At 49.5% G+C, this 20,611-nt stretch overlaps 1 protein-coding gene across 7 annotated transcripts; it reads left to right on the top strand.

Moving 5' to 3' along the window:
- The first annotated feature begins 635 nt into the window (after window positions 1-635).
- On the top strand, window positions 636-20,611 carry LHX9 (LIM homeobox 9). Of its 7 annotated transcripts, none has more exons than XM_032446234.1 (7): window positions 636-1,919; window positions 2,175-2,291; window positions 6,878-6,996; window positions 8,516-8,718; window positions 9,503-9,858; window positions 14,622-14,824; window positions 15,948-19,050. In XM_032446234.1, exons 3-7 carry the CDS (start codon window positions 6,880-6,882, stop codon window positions 16,203-16,205), a joined length of 1,137 nt encoding a protein of 378 aa, XP_032302125.1. In that variant the 5' UTR covers window positions 636-1,919; window positions 2,175-2,291; window positions 6,878-6,879; the 3' UTR covers window positions 16,206-19,050. The 7 variants fall into 7 exon arrangements, with proteins under 7 accessions (XP_032302125.1, XP_015724844.1, XP_015724842.1 ...); XM_015869358.2 differs by having other exon boundaries at window positions 2,161-2,291; XM_015869356.2 differs by lacking the exons at window positions 636-1,919; window positions 2,175-2,291 and adding an exon at window positions 6,289-6,578 and having other exon boundaries at window positions 6,714-6,996; window positions 15,948-16,205.

The following is a 20,611-nucleotide window of genomic DNA, read 5'->3' as shown; positions in this document are numbered from 1 at the left end:
CCGCCCCGAGCGGCCCCGGCCCTTTGCCACGACCTGGCGGCGGCGTCCCGGGGTCTCTGCGGAACGGGACGGGACGGGGGGCACGAAGGGCCGCGCTACGCTACGCGGAGAGGCGTTTTCCATCTGCGCACGTTCAGACGAGGCGGGCGGTTTCGTTTGGGCAGAAAACTATTGTCAGTTGCTCTGTGTCCCATTTTGCTCCGTCCTCGGCTCCGGTTGAACGAAATGTCTCGAAGCCTATTCCAAAAAGATGCTCGTACAGGCTTCCAGATGCTAAGATTTAGATCATTTGAACGTCAGCGCAGCCTTCTGGTAACACAACACATCCAAATGGATTTCGTCCGTCAGACGGGAAAGAAGAGTATTTTAGAGCTGAAGTCTGTCCCGGCCGTGTTAGCAGCGGGGCCGCACGCCGGGCGGGGTGAGCCCGGAGTCCCGTGGCACCGGGGGCTGTGCTCTAATTCGGGGCCGGCGCAGCCCGGCCGTGTCCGCGGTGGGCAAAGGGGACAGACCGCGGCCCTCGGCACCCCGGGCGCGCTACCCGCCGCCTGAGGGACCCTCCGGCGAGGGGCTTTGAAGCCGCGGGCACAGCGCTGGCAGCAGGTGGCTCTTCTCCCGGAGCCCGGCCCGTGCCCCTGCATCAGGGAGAGGGGCTGTTCGCCTCGGAGCGGGGCTGGGCACCGAGCTCCCACGCAACAGCCGCCCCGCCGCCAGCCCGGGCTGCTCTATCCCTAGGGTCGCCCCGGCTTAAACTTTCCGCCGAGGAGCGATTTACCGCCACCCGAGGGATCAAACCTGCCCGGCCCCGCAGCGGGCGCAGCGTACCCCGAGGTCACCTGCGCACAGGGCCCGCCCTGCGGGGTTTTCTCCGCGCTCCTTCATCCAGCAGCGCTGTCCCCCACCTCCCGACACCTCCCCGAGCGCTTCTCCGGGCGCGCTGTCGCTCCGCGGCCCCTCTGCTGCCCGCGGGGCGGAGCGGGCTCCGGGCGCGGCTCCCGGCGGGGCCCCGCTCGCTGCTTCCCGGGAGCGGAGCGCTGCCTCCGCCCGCCGCCCGGTTCCCTTCTATGAGCAGATCATTAGCATCCCTTGCCGGCTTTCCTTCTTCTTCTTTTTTTTTTTTTTTTTCCCCCTTTCTTTTTATATGAATAGATCACCAAGCTGGCCACGTCGACCTGGCGGTCATACGGCTCAGGGGAGAGGAACTGAGACTGTCACAGGAGCTCAGAGGAAGCCCCGGGGAAGGCCGGGCGGGCATCAGACCGCGGGGAGAGCGGCTCCGGGTGTCAAACGCGAGCCTCGAGCCTCTATTTTTCTGTTGTTTTGAGCCGGTGGATCAATTGTCATCAGTCCTGTCACCTAAGAAGCAATGATTCCGATTCAACTTGGCATCTGATTTTATTCTAATGGGTTAAATTGGGTTCACTTTTTCAATTATCCCAGGTTTGACTGCGTAGTATTGCATGACAACTCACAAATTCATCGGGTTTGGCAAAGCGAGCTTGCTCCGCGAGTACGTATATCATATCACATCAGATCAGGCTGAAGTTTGCTGTTTAGCGACTCCATTCGCGAGTCGCTTGTAGTAGAAGTGGGAAGGGTTGCTGCAATCCGCGGCTGGTTCGGCACGATTCGGGACAAAAATAAAAGAAAAAGGAAAATGCGGCGAGATGGCAACAACACGGGGTTCGCCGCTCAGCTGTGAATAAGCACAGAACGAACCAAGCGACACGATGGGGAACCGCTCCGCTCGCCGCAATATTTTTAGCAGCCTCTCAGCCCTCGCCTTTTTTTAATTTCCTAATATGCTCTTTGCTTTATTAGTTTTATTTACAACCGGCTCCCATTAACACCTCACCTGATTACTGAGGAGCTGAGACAGCTAAGCAGAAAAACCCAGCAAAGCGGCCAAAGCTGAGGAGGTGGGAGCCGGTTTTGTTTTCATTCGTTCTTTTTATTAATATTTGTTTGTTTTGTTTCGAAGTAAATATTTAGAAGCGGGCAGCAAAGGAAAGGCAGGTATACGTGTGTGCCGAGGGGGTCAGAGGTGACAAATTCGCGTCAATTCCGTATCAGAGGCGATGTAGAGAGGGGGAGAGAGGCGAGAGGGAGAGAGGGAAACAATCCTTCCACGCAGCAGCTTGTTTATTTTAATTAACATAGGGATCCTCCGCCAGGAACAAGGACCCACCTCCATCTCTCGGCTGAGCACCGCGCCTCTCCCCACCCAGACCCCAGCCCTCGCCGCTCATAAAGGAGGGCACAGTTTGGGAAGAAGCTCCTAAGGTCGCAAGGTAAGGTCTTGCGTGAGCCCCTGTAAGCGGTGCGGCGATTCAGACCTCACGATGCCATTTGCGGGTGTTCTTTTGCCGTCGTGTTGTTTTTTGAAAGCCAGCAGCCCAGAATGGTCGCTCCCCAGGTGCATTCGCAGTCAGCGTTCGGTTGCGGGTGTTTTAATCTGGACAAACAGCAGCCTGGGAAGTCCGAGCCGTTCTGTTTAATAAATACAGACCTGCGTTCTTTATTCCTTTTTCTTTCTCATCTTATTTTTTTTCCTTCCCACGAAGGGTTCCCCTCACCTGTCCGTGCACGTAGCCTTTAGGAGCATCCTTCCCCAAAGCAGCAAAATACGGTGCTTTCCGACGGCTACATCACGCCCGGAGTGCGCATTCGATGGGGGTTACCGGCAAACCGCCGAGGACCTGCCGGCTGCGCTCCGGAGCGGTGAGCAGAGCCGCTGTGCGCACACCGCGATCCGGCTCCCTGCTCGCTGCTGCCTGGCCGCGGGGACGTGTCCCTGGCAGTGCCACGCTAAGCGCATCGCGGCCGGTTATTTCAGTATCACCTCCTTCGGCAAATGAATACGCGGCTCAGTGCGGGTTTTCACATTACCGGGTGCTCTGAGCTTTGCTTTTTTTGCGGCGCGATGCTCTGTGCGCGTAGCACAGCTCCGCAAGTGCCCGAGCTGCACCGGGCAGCGGAGCGGGGTGTCGGGGCGCTGACCCCGAGAGGCTCTGGCCCGGGGGTGCGGGGATGGAGAGAGTCGGTGACGGTAAAAGGTGTTATGGGCACCAGAGGGGAATTTAAAACAATACTAGATACGATTAAAACACTGTTAGATATATAATTATAAAACAGTCAATTTAAATGCGGAAAGCAAGCTTGGCTATATTTGGTGTCACCGCCGAGAGATTCGACTCTACTCGAATTCTCTGTCTGCGTGCCCAGACTCTCGTCCTAGCCGCCGACTCCACGGAGCGATGAGACCGAGCGGCATTAGCCCCGTGCTCCGCAACGAGCTGGCAGAGCAGAAAATAGAGACACGGTGCGAAGCCAGACCCGGCTTCGAGCGCCCGGCGCGGGCAGCAGAACCGCCATTCGCTGTCGCCGTTTGTGCGCTCCAGACGCGATGTGCCGGGCAGCGCCAGCGGGGCTCAGGTGCCCGAGCGGGGCCGAACCCGGTGCCCCCCCGCGGCCGTGCTCCCGGCTCTGCCCGCAGCGGGGGGAGGGGGCTGAATCAAACTCATTCTGCCCCTGCTCCCTCCCTGCCGCAGTGCCCTCCCTCTTCTAATTATTGCTGGTCAATTATTAATTTGCATGTAGACGTTGTCCTAAATCCCCCGAACTGAGCGCAGGATCGTTCACGCTGTAATAGGCTTTAGCCTGGAGCCCGTGACCGAGAAGAATGAGAGCTCTATAGCGGAGCGGTGCCGGCATCGCGTGCCGCAGCCCGCCCGGAGCGCAGGGGGACTGCGGGAGGGGGAGGTGTGTGCGGGGGGGTGACTGATGGCAAAGCCAGGCCGGGAGGGCGGGCCGAGCCGCTGCGGGCTGTCCGGGCTGCAGGGTCCCACGGCTGAACCCCCCCACATCCCACTGGTTGGGAGTTTTGCAAAGGCCGAGCACGTACTTAAGGAAAGGAAAAATACGGCGCTGCCTGAAAAGCCTCGAACGTTGCCCATCTGATGTCTTCCCAAAGTGCTGCGGCACCCCGCAACGAGAGACTGCTTTCGGAGGCCAAGTGCTAATGCGAATGGTTTCATAGGGGATGAAGAGCTCGATTTGGGCTTTAGATGCCCCGTTGCGGGCTCTCCTCCCCCACTCGAAAGGCAGCGGCCCCCACAGAGCCCGGCCCGGGGCGCCCTCACCACCCGCCCGCAGCGGAGCGGTGCCAGGACAGCGAGCCCGGTGTACCGGGAGCTGCCGCGGGCCTTCGGAAATGGAGAAGTCACGTCTGATGCAGGCAACAAACTTTTGATGTCCCTTTAGGTAAGCAGCCCGTTCATCAGTAAGCGCTTCAGAAACCTCCGGCCTCCGTTAGCGGGGCAGCGGATCCCTAACGCTACCTGATGGAGCAGAAGGGAAGGGCCCTAGCATTAATTAAGCGCTCCCGCCAGGAGGAGGTTCCGTCGGTCCTGACTTTGCTTATGAGCCTGCCCAATTATTCCTAACGGAGACGCCGAGCCCTGGTCAGAGGTGGCAATGCGGCGCTGGCAGAGAGCGGCTCTCGGCCCCGCACCTGCGGCACATCGCTGCTCCGAGCGCCCGGCCCGGCAGGGACACGGAGGGACCGCGCAGGGAGGACGAGGCTCGAGGTGCCCCTGTCCGGTACCCGAGAGCATCGCTCGTGCTGTACGGAGCGGGGGAAAACGCGGAGCCAACGCGAAATTGCTCTCTGCTCCGGGGTGGGCAGAAATACAAAATAGCTGAACAGGAATAAAGGACCATTTCGTTGGCAGGAAAAAAAACCAAACAAATAAACAAACAAACAAACAAACAAAACCCACTAGCAGTAAACTAACCCAAACCCTGAACGTGCCACCACAGTGGAAAGATTTCACCGCAATGACTAAAACTAAACTCGTCTCTAGAAGAGATGTTGCGCTCACCGCAGGCGCCCGCCGGGCAGGCGCAGGGCTACGCGCAGCCGGACGGCAGTGAGCGGGGCGAGAGCTCCTGCCCAGGGTTCCCAGCCCTGTCCCTGGCTCCGGCCGCCCGCTCTCCCCGCTCCCTCGTTCCTCCCGGGCCGCTCCACGAAGTGGCTGCGCAGCTCGGCCCGACTGGGCTCGGCCGCAGGGCACAGGGGCATCTCGAGGGAGGGGGCCCGGAACGGCTCCCGGCCCCCGGATCGAATCACCTCCTTTATTTTTTCCTGATGGCTCATTGTGCTAATTGACTTGTTTTCTCCAAGGAAAGCCCATCTCTCCCTCCTCCTCCTTCCCCCTCCACATTTTTTTTTTTCTCTTTCTTTTCCTTTTTTTTTTTTTTTTTGTTCCCCTTTTCATCTTGAACCGGGACTGCTCCGCAGGACTCCACTGTTGGTGGGGGTTTCTGCCCGTTTTAAGGGAGATTCCCTCACCCCTTTGAGCTTCGTCGATTTTATAGCTATTACTCTTCTTAAAACACACACGCACATACAACGCATTGATTTCCATCCAAAAGGGCTAATTACATTACTTACAGTAAATAGCAGCCCTGCTGTCCGGGGTCTAGTGTGCCAACAGAGAAAAAAAATCCCGGCTTATTTCACTTGATTGACTTCATCTTTGTGTGAAATTGTGTTTTATGAGCTGTATTCTGGCACTCGGAGGAATGTAGCAACATTCAATCTGCAAATAACATTAATTTTAGCTACTTAAGGGGAAAGAGAAGGGAGGAAACCGGCAGCCTGGATCTTGGGTTACATGGAAGAGGAGCCCCCGAGGATGGCTCCGGGATGCTTTGCAGAGGAAGTGGGGGCTGGGGCACTCCTTCCAGCGGCCGCGCTGGGGCTCGGTGTGGAGCGTCCCCCGGGGAGCGGGGAGCGCAGAGCTGCCGCCAGGAAGATCCTTCGGTAGGGATCGAGGTGTCAGGAAACAGCCGGCAGCTGTTCCAGGGGAAGGCAAGGAAGAGTAGTGTGAAAAGTAAGTAGGAAAAAGGGGAGAGGAGGGGAGGGGGAGCAGGAGAGAGATTAGCCAGGAAGGAATGCGCCGCCCGGACCCCTGCGCGCAATGACCGCTGGCAGCAGGAGCGGCGAGGAACGGGGGCAGGCGAGGTCCCGTTTCGGCTGAGGGCGGGGGTCTCGCGGGGCCCTCGCTGCCGGCGACGGCGGGGCGGACGGTGCCCGAGGACCCGTTCGGGACCTCAGAGGAGCCCCCCGGTTCCCGCCGCCCCCAGAGCCCCGATCCCGGTCGCGCGGAGTCTCCGCTGTACGGAGCGGCCCCGGGGAGCCCGGCCCCGCCGCCGCCTCGCGGGACTCGGCGTTTGGGGGAGGTAATAAAGCCCACCCCACCCACAGGCCCGGCTGCGATGTTTGTCTCTGCTTGCCCATCACTAGGGGTTGAGAGGAGTATGACAGGTCTTTGTTGTCTGAATAAAAATCAGTGGCGGCTCAAGGGAGAGAACTCCTCCTACTAAATTATCAAAAATGGGCTGGCTTTAGTCTCTTAACAAATTGGACAGAGCTCCGGAAGGCAGCAGTCCCAAATCCAACCTACAGGCACTGGGAACTTTAAAGCAACCAGGGACTGCTTGAAAATAGCACTTCTTTTTGCTTTCTTTGTATTCAAAACTATACCCTCTCCCGACCGGTTCTGCCGCCCCAGGTCCGAGTCTCTCCGGTCGGGAGCCCCGGCTTTCCAGAACAGTAACAGATCCTTTAGCTCGCTTTTCTTCTTTGATTTTTCAAACTAATTATTATTACGTTTTCTTCCCCTTGTTTGTTTTCCGCACACCTTCAGGAAGCCCTCGGTGCTTGAGCAAAGAGAAGCTCCTATTGCAACCTCCTTCCCTGTGCCGTGCGCCTCGGTGTAAACATTTTGGATGATCTAAAGACTCTGGGGTCTGTATATGGAAATAGTGGGGTGCAGAGCAGAAGAAAATACTTGTCCTTTCCGTCCCCCAGCCATGCTTTTCCACGGGATCTCCGGAGGCCACATCCAAGGAATCATGGAGGAGATGGAGAGGAGATCCAAGACCGAGTCCCGCCTGGCCAAAGGGGGACAGATGAACGGCCGAGAAACGGTAAGAAAGCAGCCGGCCCTTCTGGAAGGGGATCCCTGCGAGCGTGGGCCCGCACGGGGCAGTCCGACCTCGGGGAAGGGAGAAGCCGCCCGCCCCCGTCCTGCCCTGCCCCTGTCCCTCTTGAACAGCCCCGCCGCTGTTGCTGTAGCGCAGGGCGCTGCTTCTGCCGGGCTCCGTTAGACGTTTGTCTCACAACTGCTGCCGCGCGTGCTCTCTGGAGTAAGGGGGCAATGTCTAAAATCGCAGCGAGGACGTCTGTAAAGCCGCTGCAGCAGCAGCCCGGGCCGGCCGCCGTGCCCGTGGGAGAGGGGCTGCAGGCGGGCTGCGGGGCTGCGGGGCTGCACGCACTCCGTGCCCCCGGCACCTTCGGACGGACCCGCGACCCGCGGCCGCTCGCTGTTCGGATCCATTTTTGGTCTCGAGTGCGGGACCGCTACGGAGGCACCGCTCTTTCCGTACGCAGCGCCGGCCGGTTATTCCGCTTAGCGGCATCTCCCCTTTCTAGTGCCGGGTTCGATGTTTTCATTAATGTCACGGCCGATGGAGAACGGGATCCTTCCCAACTTCGTGGGGCTTCCGCCCGCCGTGCACGAGGAGCAGCGCGCAGAGCAGCGGCCTGCAGCCCGCCCTGCCGCTACAGCCGCGGGGTCTTCCCCTTTCTCTTAAATAACTCCCGCTTTGTTCTGTGAGAATTTGCAATGTAAATTCCACTCGCTTTTTTTTGAATTGCTCTACAAGGGAGAGAGGAAAACCACTTCAGATTAAAAAAATAAATAAAATAAAATGAAGGCGGTGCTGCAACTTTAAAACAGTTGCAACTTTAGAGCAAGAAGTTCGGGGCTGTTTTTATTTTTTCCCCGTCCGTTTCTCAGCAGGCGCCGCTCGGAGCCTCCCGGCCGAGCTTTTGTTGCCGCGGTTCCTCCACACGCCTTTGTCCCGAGCGTTGCTCCCGGAGCTGCCCGGGATCCCACACTGCTTCGGGCCGAGACACTCGCGGTGGGGGTGACCCCGGGCCGTGTCCCCGCCCGGCAGGGCGCTGAGCGTCCGCCAGCGCTGCCCTCCGCATCGCCACCTGTCACCTTTCTTTGATTTCTGCTTTAAAGTGCCCGGTTTTGCTTAGCACGGGGTTAGGCTGTTCTAAGCATGGACAAAAATTACCGGAAAACTGATGTAAGTGTGCACCCGCTGCCATAAACTTCTAGTGTGGCAAAATGGTGTTTCTCTACTTGAAAACGCCTTTCTTCGGGAGCATTCTAATATCAAAATGTGAAAGTGATGGGGAAACTACGGACTTAAACTTAAGAAAGCCTAAGAATCGGCTTTCCTCCCCTCGCTGCGGCCTAATCAGCAGCTTTCACGTATTGCAAAGACACGAGCTGGTTAGGAGCGGAACGATAAGACAAACGTGAAAGCTGAATCCCGGTGAGCTGAACTCGGCGGCCCGGGCCTGGGAGGGTCCCTTTGTGCAGCCCCACGGCCGCCCCGCTCCGTGCCTGATCCCTGCGCTGTTGTTTTGCAGAACATGCCCCCCATGAGCCCCGAGAAGCCTGCTTTGTGCGCTGGGTGCGGAGGGAAGATCTCAGACAGATATTACCTGCTGGCTGTTGACAAACAGTGGCACATGCGCTGCCTGAAGTGCTGTGAATGTAAACTCAACCTGGAGTCCGAGCTCACCTGCTTTGCCAAGGACGGCAGTATTTACTGCAAGGAGGATTACTACAGGTACAGCGATCAGTTCTCACGGGTTCAAAATCACGTCCCTTCCCCAGGCATTATGAACAGAGCCGCTCTTTTCTTCCTCACGGGCAGCTCGCGAAGTAGCTTTTTGCGGCCAGCGACCCCCTCACGCGTCCCCTCGGAAAAGTCCCGCACCATTATCCAGCGGGCGGGCGGCCGGGGGAGCCGAGCACGTGGGAGCACAGGAAAGGGCGAAAGAGCCGAGCCTCGGGCTCCCTCCGCTCCGAGTGAGCTCAGGAACGCAGCCCGAAGCCCGGCGGAAAGTTTTCCTCCCACCGCCGCGCTCCGTTTCTCCGTCTCGGAGCGGTCGAAGGGCGGCGGGCAGCGGCGGGGCCCGCACCGTGCGGGGCCGTGCCCCTCGCCCGGCCCCGAGGCGACGGCGGCCGGCGTTTGCAAGAACGTTTCGGCTTCCCCAGGGCTCGGATCCCCGCCTCCTCTCCTCCGCGGCCTTTCTGGTCTCTAAATGACCGAAAGGAGGGGGGCGCCTCGTTTTTTCCCCGCCTGCGTTTCTCTCCGCGCTCACGGCGGGGAGTTTTGCTCGCCGTACGACTTAAGCGAATAGGTCAACCGGGCGGAAAACGCAAGGCGTTTGCCCGACGGCCGCGGTGCCGGGGGACTGCGGGGACTGCGGGAGCCGTCCCGGGGCGGGGAGGGACGCGCGCGGCCTCGGACTCCTCGCCGACCTCCCGCGGCAGGAGCGAGGCGGACAGCGGCGGGGCGAGGTGTTCCTTGACCCTTCTAGTTGATGCCAACCGTTCGTTTCCCTCAGAAGGTTCTCCGTGCAGAGATGTGCCCGCTGCCACCTTGGGATCTCAGCCTCTGAAATGGTCATGAGAGCCAGGGAGTCGGTTTATCACTTGAGCTGCTTCACCTGCACCACCTGCAACAAGACTCTGACCACCGGCGACCACTTCGGCATGAAGGACAATCTGGTGTATTGCAGGGCCCACTTCGAGTCTCTTTTGCAAGGAGAATACCCGCCTCAGCTGAGCTACACCGAGTTGGCAGCCAAGAGCGGAGGGCTGGCCCTGCCCTACTTCAACGGCACGGGCACCGTGCAGAAGGGGAGGCCCAGGAAACGAAAAAGTCCTGCCCTGGGAGTGGACATCGTCAACTACAACTCAGGTGGGCAACGCACCCGGCCTCCCCCCCCTCGGCACGGAGCACTCTCGGGCTTCCCCTGGGCCGGGCGGTGCGAGGGGAGCTCAGGCGGGCCCCGGCTCATGTAACCATTGGCAAATCACACCAACAGCCCTCTGAGGGCTGGAGCGTTTGTAGGAAAGCTAACAGCAGCCCTCCTCAAAGGCTGTCTGTGCCCATTAATGTCAAACACCCAAACTTAGCCGCTTCCCAGGGTAAAGACAAAAAGAACAGAAAAAGCAGAGAAACACCACACCGTTCTTTCTCTACAGAAACCTCGGAGATGCAGTTGCCATTATTTGTATTTCTCTAACGAAATTTCTTCATCATTTAGATTTTAAATTATAAGTGTCCAAAAGGCTCAGCAAAAAAATAATTTCAGAGCAAAAAAAGTACAGAACGTGGCGAGTGCGGTGTGCAGGCAGTCAGTGCAGCTCTCCGATTCATAGCACTCAACTCTCCAGGCTAAACAATCCCGGTTTACTGGCACTTAAACGATCAAACTGCTCGAGAGGCCAACGAATAAACGTTGTTTCCCGTAACTAAGCCTTAACAAATGTAATTAACAGGAACGGTTTCTGCTCTCTTAACGGTAGGAAAGAAACAAGTGTTGTACTCTATTGAGTACAATCTTAACTCCGGCCGCTTCAGTACCCAGGCCGTGCCTGAGGCTGGAGGGAAGAGAGCTTTACGCGCTACCAGGCGCTTTAAGAGTTTCGTTAGACGGAAGCCGAAAGTAGCGAGGACAAATCCGAACAGAAAGCCCCCGCCTCCCCAAAAGCTTGGGGCGGAAGGGCAGCCCCCGGGAGGGGCGGCGGGCTGGGAGCGGGCAGCGGCTGCCCCAGGCGAGGCGACCGAGGGAGCTCAGCACCCGCCTCAGCCCCCTCCCTCCGCCCCAGTTCGGGCCGCTGCTCGGAGATCCGTGAGCAGCCCTCGGCTCCCCCCGCGCAGCCCGCAGTCCTCCCCGGCACGTCCTCTGGGGCTGCTGTGAGACGGGCCGCGGCTGGGAACGGGGTGGATGCACGAGGCTATTTCATCTCCTCTGATGCGTAGACCTTGGAGCTGGGGTAATCACTGCGCTAATTGTTCCTTGTTAATTGAAGATGACATTGGAATCCCTGGCTGCGGAGCGGTTTTCAATCAGTCCTGAAAGCTGCTAAAGAAAAGCGAACCTGTGGCACAGCCCCCGTTCATTCAGTGCTGGCCCCTGGCAGGGGGGTCCCCATCTGCCTGCTCTCTCGAACTCTCACTTGGCCATCCGAATTCCCCAGGTCCCCGAGCAGAAAGATTTCTAAGGACAAGTTACCATTAGAATTAGGATTAGAAAAGTTGTGGGTACGAGAATACACCCCTTAAGTACTTGGCAGATACATGACTTGTGAACCCCATCATAGTTTTTGGGTGTGAGTCCCGAAAATCTGCTTCATTGCAAGCATAGGGGTTGGAAGATTCACCGACTGCAAAGAGAGATTAAAACTCACTGCCCAATATGAAAACATAGCCTATTTCATCGAGATCTCACATAATTTAGAACAAACGAACAGAGAAGACTACTCTAATTGGATGCCTTACACTTCATGTAGACTACTGAGGAATTTGATCTGGTTGGGCTGTACTTTTTGCTTTAAGCATTATCTAGCAATGTCCAGTGTTGACACACAGTCTCGAGAAAATACAGCCTGCAGCCAAAGCACGCATCCGGTGTGAACGAGTCCAGTCCATTGACCTGCTGTGCTGCAGATCCAAGGGGAGGAAAGCAAGCCTCTGACAGTTATGAAATGAATTGCAGTAGATGAAACTATTTCTCAAAAGAGGAGAGAGAAAAAAGTTACTCAGCAACTATCAGCCATTTCCTACATGCGTTTCCCATCCCTTGCCCTGTGCTCTGGCTGCTGTCCTTGCACATCCCATCTCCCAGGGGTACCATCCTGCTGCATGCCCACACAGTCCCACACAACCTCATGCCCTGCAGCCCCCATCACGTATCTGTCCTGTACCATGTGCTCCATGTCAGCAGACTTGGTTCATGCTCCTACAGCTCCCTGCTTCTTGGGAACAGAGCACTTTCCTTCCCAGGTAAAGTGAGGCAGAACTGGCCTGATGAAGCTGGCTCTGTTGGTATGGCAGGCTGGTACAGAAACAAATCAGGCTTCTGAAGCCAACCGGTGCAGCTGACCCTGATTAGGCCAGCAGCCCCACTGAGCTGTGCACAAAAATCCATGTATTCAAAAACAGTCCCAGTATCAGGCTCAGACCTGTGCATGAGTTTTGTTTTGGAGAAGCCAAGCATGGGGCCAGGGTGGGAAACGGGCTTCTGCTGCTGCATCTACAACAGCTTTTCTATTTTGCATGTTGTTTAGCAGTTTGATTTCTGCTTCTCAGCTGTAAAGTGGAAACACAACAATAAATAACTCAAAATGTTGTGAGCTAAAACCATTCGCGCTTGTGAACTGTCTGCAATTAATGTGAAAAAATGGAAGAAACTATTCAAAAGTACTTAAAACATTCAAAGCTTTCTCTATATTACCTCTTATATCATAGAATTAATATATATCGAGGCAACTGTGTTGACTTACAGCTCACAGGATATAGAAATGAGATGGTGAAGAAGATTTACCTTGGAAAATATTTTACACAGCTGTTGCTCAAAGAGCTGCTTACTTTTCTTCGTAATAAATATGTGTGCATGAATAACTAAGAAGAGTTCTCTTGAAAAATTCTTGGCAGTAGAAAGCAAAGAGTCCTAGCTCTTTCCAAAGCAAAATTAAATTAGCAACTCCCTGATCCCATTGCAGTGAAATAAGCAACAATATCTCGCCTAACTCTCTGCTTTCTCCTGGTTCTCCTGGCGATGGTATAAAGTTCTGCAGCATGATGTGGCAAAGCTACACAGTGCTGTTTCAGCCGTGTAAAACTGAGATGGATCTGATCACTGTATGAACAGGGCTTGTCTGAGAATGCTCTGAGCCCTGTTCTTGCTTTCTCTTGAAAATAAAAGTCCAAACTAAGTAGATCACAGATGGAAAAACAAAACAAAACAAAAAAAGCAGGACAGAGGAGTGCGAGGAAGTTTGCTTTGCTGTTGGACACCTGAATGATCCAAGAAAAGGAAACACAAGCAGCTCACAACTGTCTGATGGAAAACTGGGAGGTTGAATTCTGGTGATCTGCTTTATGGCAGCTGATGAGTTACTGCCCACACAATTTGACTGAAGGCAGTGTGACTGCTTGTGAAAACAAGAAGTAAATACAATCCCAATCTAGCCTGAAATTGTTTTTAAGTTAAACTCCTGGTGCTTTCTGAAGTGTCACTTTGCTTTGTTTGAAAGTGCAGATATACTTCTTACCAAGACTAGAAACAAATCTAACTATAATTAAATATTCACCCGATTTTCTGTCAGTGTTGTCTTAACAGTGTCTGTTCACGTTGACTTGTCTTATAATTCAAAAGAGAAAACACCTTCAAGAAGCTTTCTATTTTCTCTTGGTTTCAAGTTGTTTTGTCTCTGCTTTTAGCTCTGTCAACATCAGTCTCTCTATTGTCTGCTTTCTCTTTCTTTCTCTCCTCTCTTTATTGAGAAATCCAGATCAGCTTGGCCTAGTAAATCATCCACTATCTGGGATCCAAGAACTGTTCAAAAATTCAAATGATCAACTAATGAAACTTGGTCTAGTTTGCGCATTCTGAAATCTTTTCAATTAGCTGTTCAGTCATTAGTACTCCTTGCTATGATTATGTGTTCAATTTTCTTCTGTTTAAGTGAGCTATCGTTACAAAATGGTATCCTGAAAGTAATCCAGTTGTTTTTAAGCCAAAGAGAAAAATACAGGCCTTTTTCTTCTTCTTTTTTTTCCCAATATTGTCATCTCATTCCCCAGTGCTAAGTGGTGATGTTACAAGTCCATGAACTGCTGCCACACTAGGGTACAAGTCACACTCATACAAGTGTAATCTGGAACAAAATAATCTTTCACAGATGCTTTGGAAATCTGAAATCAGAGAAATCAGGGAAAGCTGAGCCACTATTTATTTTGTTGCTTGCAGAAATCTCTTTAATCAGTACCAGCTAAGAACTGCTGCTGGCTGGGACTGAGATGAATGGCCTGAATCAAGCCTTGACCAACTACTTTCTAGAGATGCTTTACAGAGGAAAAGTTTCCAAGCAGTACACTTAAAAATCTCAGGCAGAGTCCAAAAGCATTTATTTTAAAAGCAAAGAAGTCCAGATTTTCTGCTTTCCTGATCAACTGTCATAACAAACTTTCCTGCTGTACATCTTTTTTAAAGGTTCTTGTGATTTGGAGGAAGGCTTAGGAACATTCAGAATGCTGGCTTGACCTTTATTCTTCTCTCAAGCTAAGAGTGTTTCAATGAGTGAGATTTCAAAATCTGAATGAGATTTCAAATGACTCTTTGGATGCCCAAAGCAAAACCATCACCACAGAGAAAAGAGTTGTTTGAAAAATGCCAAAGTAGAGATAACTTTCTATGCCTGCCCTTAGTAGGTAAAGGCCTAGGGGACATAGCATGTTTTAAGTATAAGAAAAGGTCATCTTCTAGTTCTTTTTGTCTCATATAGTTATCACATCCATACTTAGTCTTGCCCCATGTTAGCTCTTCTTCCCTCTCTTGCTCTCTAGCTTGCTTCCTTCCCCCCAAATAGTAAGTTAGCCATGATTGTTGCCTAGATTCCTTTATCATATACATGAGGCGCAGCCACTAACTCACTTCTCGCTTTATCGAACAGGTTGTAATGAGAACGAGGCAGATCACATGGACAGAGACCAGCAGCCTTATCCCCCATCCCAGAAGACAAAGCGCATGCGCACCTCCTTCAAACACCACCAGCTTCGTACCATGAAGTCCTACTTTGCTATCAACCACAACCCAGATGCCAAGGACCTCAAGCAGCTTGCCCAGAAAACAGGCCTGACCAAGAGAGTTCTGCAGGTAAGAAGCCACCATCACAGGCTTGACAGAATTTTCCCCTACTGCTGCCAGTCAATAGCATTTCCCATATGTGTAACGAGAGCAATATATAAATACTTTTGCTAGCTGTGTCCCTAGTGGGTGCGAGAGGGGTATGGTATTACATGACAGGAGTGCCAAATGTATACCTGAAGGCAGCCAAATACTGAAATGTGATTTATAAGTAGTTGCATCTTCAAGATGAGGAAATTGTCTCCAGAGTCTACAACCTGGGAGATATTCTGGGATCTGTAGTCTCTTTGTGCTGACCTTATTAAGGACAGAGGTAGCAAATCTACTCATTTTACACGTACTGGGTGAAGCCCTTGGGCTCCTGTGAGGCAGTTAACGTGGCCCCTCAGCGAGCAGATCCTCAATTTACAGGAGGCAAACTTTGACCAGTACGATTTTCCAGGACCAGCTGTTCCCTGTTATTACCAAGGGCCTCCATAGCAAAGTTATTTCCCTGTGAAAGAGCCCAGCAAATGACATTAACAAAATCTGCATAATGGTGTGTGCTAGCTCAGAGAAGTTAAAGTGAGGTATGTGTTGTACAGTGTGTGCAGAGAAGGGCAGCCATCTAGGGACAAAGAGAATCTATTAGCAGTGATTGCTTGTCTGTGTTACAAATCACCTGAAACACTTTCAGTGAACCCTGTAGAAAAGAAAGACTAGGTAACCGACACCAACAAGCTGCATGACAGGGACGGTGTAATTTCCCCTCCTTCCTTGTCAGCCTTTTAAAATGGTTTAGATAAACTTTAAGCCTCAGCTAAAATCTGCTCATTCACCCTTTGCCTTCATCTTTGAGTCTCGATCCTAAAACTCCCCAGGTGAAACAAACACCAGAGGCCGTGCAAAAAGCCGCCTGTGTTGGGCAAGTGAGTGAGCAGATTTCCCAAGGCTTGGCACTGGTCCCTGGGCCTTTGTGCAGGGCCTGCCCGTGAGCCAGTACCACCAGTAGCAAGCCAGGCTGTTGAGCAATGTGGGCAACGTTGCCACGCAAATCAAACATCAAAAAGATGACGTAAAAGCAAGAACAAAGACAAACAAACAAACAAACAAACAAGCATCGGTAAAGAAATCAATTGGGATTGGTTTGCAGGTTTGGTTTCAAAACGCAAGAGCCAAATTCAGAAGGAACCTTTTGCGGCAGGAGAATGGGGGTGTCGATAAAGCGGACGGCACCTCACTTCCGGCACCGCCCTCCGCAGACAGCGGCGCTCTCACTCCACCCGGCACTGCGACCACTTTAACAGACCTGACCAATCCCACTATCACTGTAGTGACATCAGTGACCTCTAACTTGGACAGCCACGAACCCGGGAGCCCCTCACAAACTACCTTAACGAACCTTTTCTAACATTGCCGTTTTTTTGGTTTTTTTTTTTGGTTTTTTTGTTTTTTTAATTCTTACTCTTCTTTATTATTATAATTATTATAATTATTATTATTATTTTGATTATTTTCAAGCCTTTTTTTTTTTTTTAAACAAAAAACAAACCCACAAAATATTTGGGAAAATAAACAGCTTGATGTGTAGCATCTGCAGCCACTTGGCAAATGAGTTTGAAGTAATATGTTGCTATAATAAACGAACATTTATTGTTGATAAATTGTACTCAAATTTTTTTAATTCATCAGACAACTGAAGTTCTGAATCATTCTAATAAGTGCCTCTTAAAATTGTATGTTACTTATTTCCACAATCTTGAAAAAAAACCACGAATACCACTACTACTACAAAGCCCAGAAGTTTCTTTTCCCTCCCTGATAACCAGATAAAAGTCAGTATAATTATAGACAAAAGAATGCTGCTTTCACGATTGTATGTTCACTTCCAGAACCCAAGATTTCCTTTTATTTTTATAACACATCTAAAAGTTTTGTACGATTTATTTTTTAAATGTAGACAAATAAATACAACATGGATTAAATGGTTGACGTAGTCAGACTGCCAGTCCCAGTGCTTCTTTGTAACGCGTTAGTGCCAAGGCCAACCCCACCCCCATGGGCACTCTGGGAGCCCCGCGGGGCTGAGTGCTGCCTCACAGCCCTGTACCCAGCCCACACCGAGGGCTGCACCTGGTGGGGGCCTGGAGTGGGGCCCATGGAGCACAGCCGAGGCTGTGGGTCCCTGAGCTCATCTCTGCAAGTTACAGAGGGCAAGGGTGGGAAACGCTCTCCAGAATGAGCTCGCTGCTGTAAGGGTATGTTAGAGCAGAGCAACAGCTCCAGGTGGGAGTCCCTCTGATCTGACACATTGCGCAGGGAGGGATTTTCATTCTGCTCTGCAGTCAAACAGCACAGATTCAGAATTAAACAAAAAAAAAACCAAACAAATGAGGGCAGTTTGCTACTCGGCCTCCATGCCGTACTACTAAAGCAAACGAGGTCATCCAGCTACTTTAGTGAGCACAAAAGTGATTTCCAACGTTGCACAAGCATGTGCGCTGTTAAGAGAAGCTTTTGATAAATCACAGTTTTTCAGGGAAATGGAAATAAGCAAAATATAATTTGTTAAGATGTTTAAGGAACATGATCTTAGTACCATTTATTCATTGCTATTTTGAATTTACTGTAGCTGTTTCCTGAGATTGTATCGGACTCTTTGTTTAACACACAACATCTTTAGTTCCTTGCTATCTTTAACATACTCTTTACTTTTTTTTTTTTTTTTTTAACCTTTGTATAAGAGGAGAAAATGTTAGCAAAAATTCTTGAAAATTGGGAATTGGCAGCGGATAATTTTAAAGCAGATAAACTCAGAAGCCTTGTGGATGCTGATCTCAATACATTTCTTAGTTTACAATAGCAAACTTTTTTTTTTTTTTTTTTTTTTTTTAATTTTATTTAAGCTAAAAGTCTGAATGGTCTGGGCAGTGGTGAATGTTCATTTGTATCCTTTTATTGTAGTTGAACATCAATTAGATTGTGGAGAGTCTCAGAAACAAAACCGAACAAAAACCAGTCAAGATCTATGTCTTGCTCTTAGTGGATTGTTAAGAATAACTTTGCACATATACCCCACTTTTTAGACACCATCAAATATCTTTTTTTTGGTGGTCAAAGTGGCTATTTAATATATTTTAAAGGTGTCCTTTTTGGCTGTATAAATGTGTGGTTACATATTGACAGTTCACTGCCCACATTAAAGTGCATTATTGTAATTTTTGCTCAGGGTTTTTAGAAAATTAGCACAGAAAAGTAGCTTATTTTTAAAAAAAAAAAAGATGATGGAAGAGATGTTAACACTGTAATAGAAGAAAGGTGTGTTTGCCATTATATATTTAGCAAGTATGGTTATCATCTTCTACGGATATTAAATCTTGACTTTTCCTATTTCTATTATCTTATGGGCATTTACCACTAACCAGACCAAACAACCTTGGTAAGGCTGAGATCTTTATTAATACACTTTTACAGGTAAAAATATTGATACTTATAAATTTTGTTCTTTGACAGAACAATATATGGTACTAGAGATCTACTTTATTAAGTAGACTAATTAAAACTCAGTTCTACTATGTGCCTTATGATATACCTTGGGAGTAAGTTTGTGAAAAATCAGGATATATGTGTTGTTTGTTAAATTAACTGTTTTAAGCCCTTTTGACACCTCACTAGTTTTGTACTGTTTTACCTCTTATTTCTGAAACTCTTTTTATGGTGTATCCTGTTAGAGGGGACAAACATGTCATAGAAAGCAGTTGTGCACTCTTTCAGATATAGTTGATAAATCCAATAATCTTATATATTGAGCTTTGTGTTTATAGTACAGTAAGTGGTCTAGCAAAATTGTCCATGTTTCTTTGTTTATTGATAAATGCATTGTATAGAAACTATTTCCCCTAAATATTTATGGACCAAACAATTGTGATATATCCTATTAAATTTGTGTGAATAAACCATTTTGAATCTAAGGAGTATTATTTCCCATCAGTTTTTATTATTATTTTTCAATTTAAACCTACGTGTTCCGGAGTGTCTCTTTGCTTTTACGGTACCTGCGAACAATTGGTATTAAACATGGAAACACGGCCTTTAAAATATTCTAAAATACGGCTCCTTCTTAGGTTTTCAATTTCTTCCTATTCAATATATGTGCTACTGCTGGTGCGATTTAGATGTTAGCCTCTTAGCCCCCTTTTTGAACGTGACAAGTAATGCCCCACTGATTTGATATGGAAACCCCATTTTAGGCTTCTAAAGAAGTCAGAGAGCTAGCAGCTAAAGTAATTGCATGATGAATATAACCTAAATAATATGATGAAATGAAGCAAGATTTAATGCTAGGTGTATTTGAACACAAGCTAGAATTGCAGACCCCGAGAAGCCAGGTTGCTCTGTAGTTTAATAAATTGTCACTATGATTTCTTACAGGGAGAACAAATCATGGGGCATTACAGCCAAACATCCCGACGTTTGAAAATTCCCTAAAGTATTAAAAGAAGGGGAAAAGTTTGATCGGAAATCCACTGCAGTGAAGACAAAGACAATATTAGGTTATGATAATCATACATTTAAAAATCTATCGAGCCAAAAAATAAAAATAAAAGACTTGATGTCATTTCCTGAATGTTAACAAAACATATGTTATTTTATGGTGTCTAATTAACAGAACCGGAGGCTTCAACAAATTGTGTGGTATTAAAAACAAATTTAGAGAAACTATGTATAAAACCAGAGCAACCTGGCAGCAATCTACCCAGCCCATATTCGAAGAAAACTTTTCTTTAAAAATATCACATTTGTCAAGCACAAGTACTTGTAAAATAAAATCTGAGTGCATTCATTCCACTTGCTTGCTAATGTGTACTAGTCATATCTGTTAAATGGATTTTTGTAAATTCAGAGAGAACTTTTCACTCATTCCAAATCATAGGAATCAAAACCCAGTAACTTTAGTACTATTGTTTCTGAAACCTTTTTTTTTTTTTTAATTTTATTTTTAAGTGAGACAACTCTGCATGCACTTTTCCATCTGTCACATATAGTGTACATTTCTGTATGATGAATTTCTCCTTGATGTTTCTTGTATAATAGCTTTCATTAATAAACATTTTATTTGATGCAAACATAGTTAACTTTATGTAAGCACTTAGCTAATTGTTCCAGCTAATTTAAACTTTTCTTTTGAAAAGAAGCAGTACAGCACAGTTCCAACGTGTTACGTATATAAAATCAAAAAGAATGAGGTAGCAATACTGTTACACAGCGAAAAGCATTTCCTTTAGTGTTTACCTTTTATTTTTTTATCCTGCTGTATAAAACTGACATGTCTTGATAAATAAAATCCCATCAGCATCAGCAGTAAGACAACCCCCAAATTCTTCATCAGTATACGAAAACATAAGCAGTATGTAAAACTCTCAATGACTTTTAGAATACATGGATATAATTTGTGGATCCCTGAGCTGTTTACAAGGTCACTATGCAACGAGCAAGCACATTACGAATAGTTGCTCCTGAGATTCCCAGTCTAAAACAAGGATGACTTTTACGAGCCGACAAGCAAGTGTGACAGTAACCGATTATTAGGAATGAGGTTTTGTAAGTGTTAAGCAACTATTTGCAGAAAGATTTTTTAAAAATATATTCCTATTTAGCTGTATAGCCAAAGCGTATGTTAAACAAATTAACATATAAAAACTTGCCAGAAAATCTTTCATTAAGATGACATTTTTATTATATAATAATGAACCCTATGTAAACAATGTAACTTTTATGAATGATGGACATTAAATATTTCACTTACGTGTATCTTCA

This window comes from Coturnix japonica, chromosome 8 (assembly GCF_001577835.2).
Source record: "Coturnix japonica isolate 7356 chromosome 8, Coturnix japonica 2.1, whole genome shotgun sequence".
Lineage (NCBI taxonomy): Eukaryota > Metazoa > Chordata > Aves > Galliformes > Phasianidae > Coturnix > Coturnix japonica.
Note: the sequence above shows the minus strand (reverse complement) of the source record. Positions and strands in the feature narration are given on the sequence as shown.

What these genes read in the sequence shown, in the direction of transcription:
- LHX9 (XM_015869354.2), top strand. Translation starts at nt 6,823, where the DNA reads ATGGAAATAGTGGGGTGCAGAGCAGAAGAAAATACTTGTCCTTTCCGT. An exon ending in AGATGAACGGCCGAGAAACG is followed by an intron (nt 6,997 to 8,515) that starts GTAAGAAAGCAG and finishes GTTGTTTTGCAG; the next exon opens with AACATGCCCCCCATGAGCCC. An exon ending in CATCGTCAACTACAACTCAG is followed by an intron (nt 9,859 to 14,621) that starts GTGGGCAACGCA and finishes TTTATCGAACAG; the next exon opens with GTTGTAATGAGAACGAGGCA.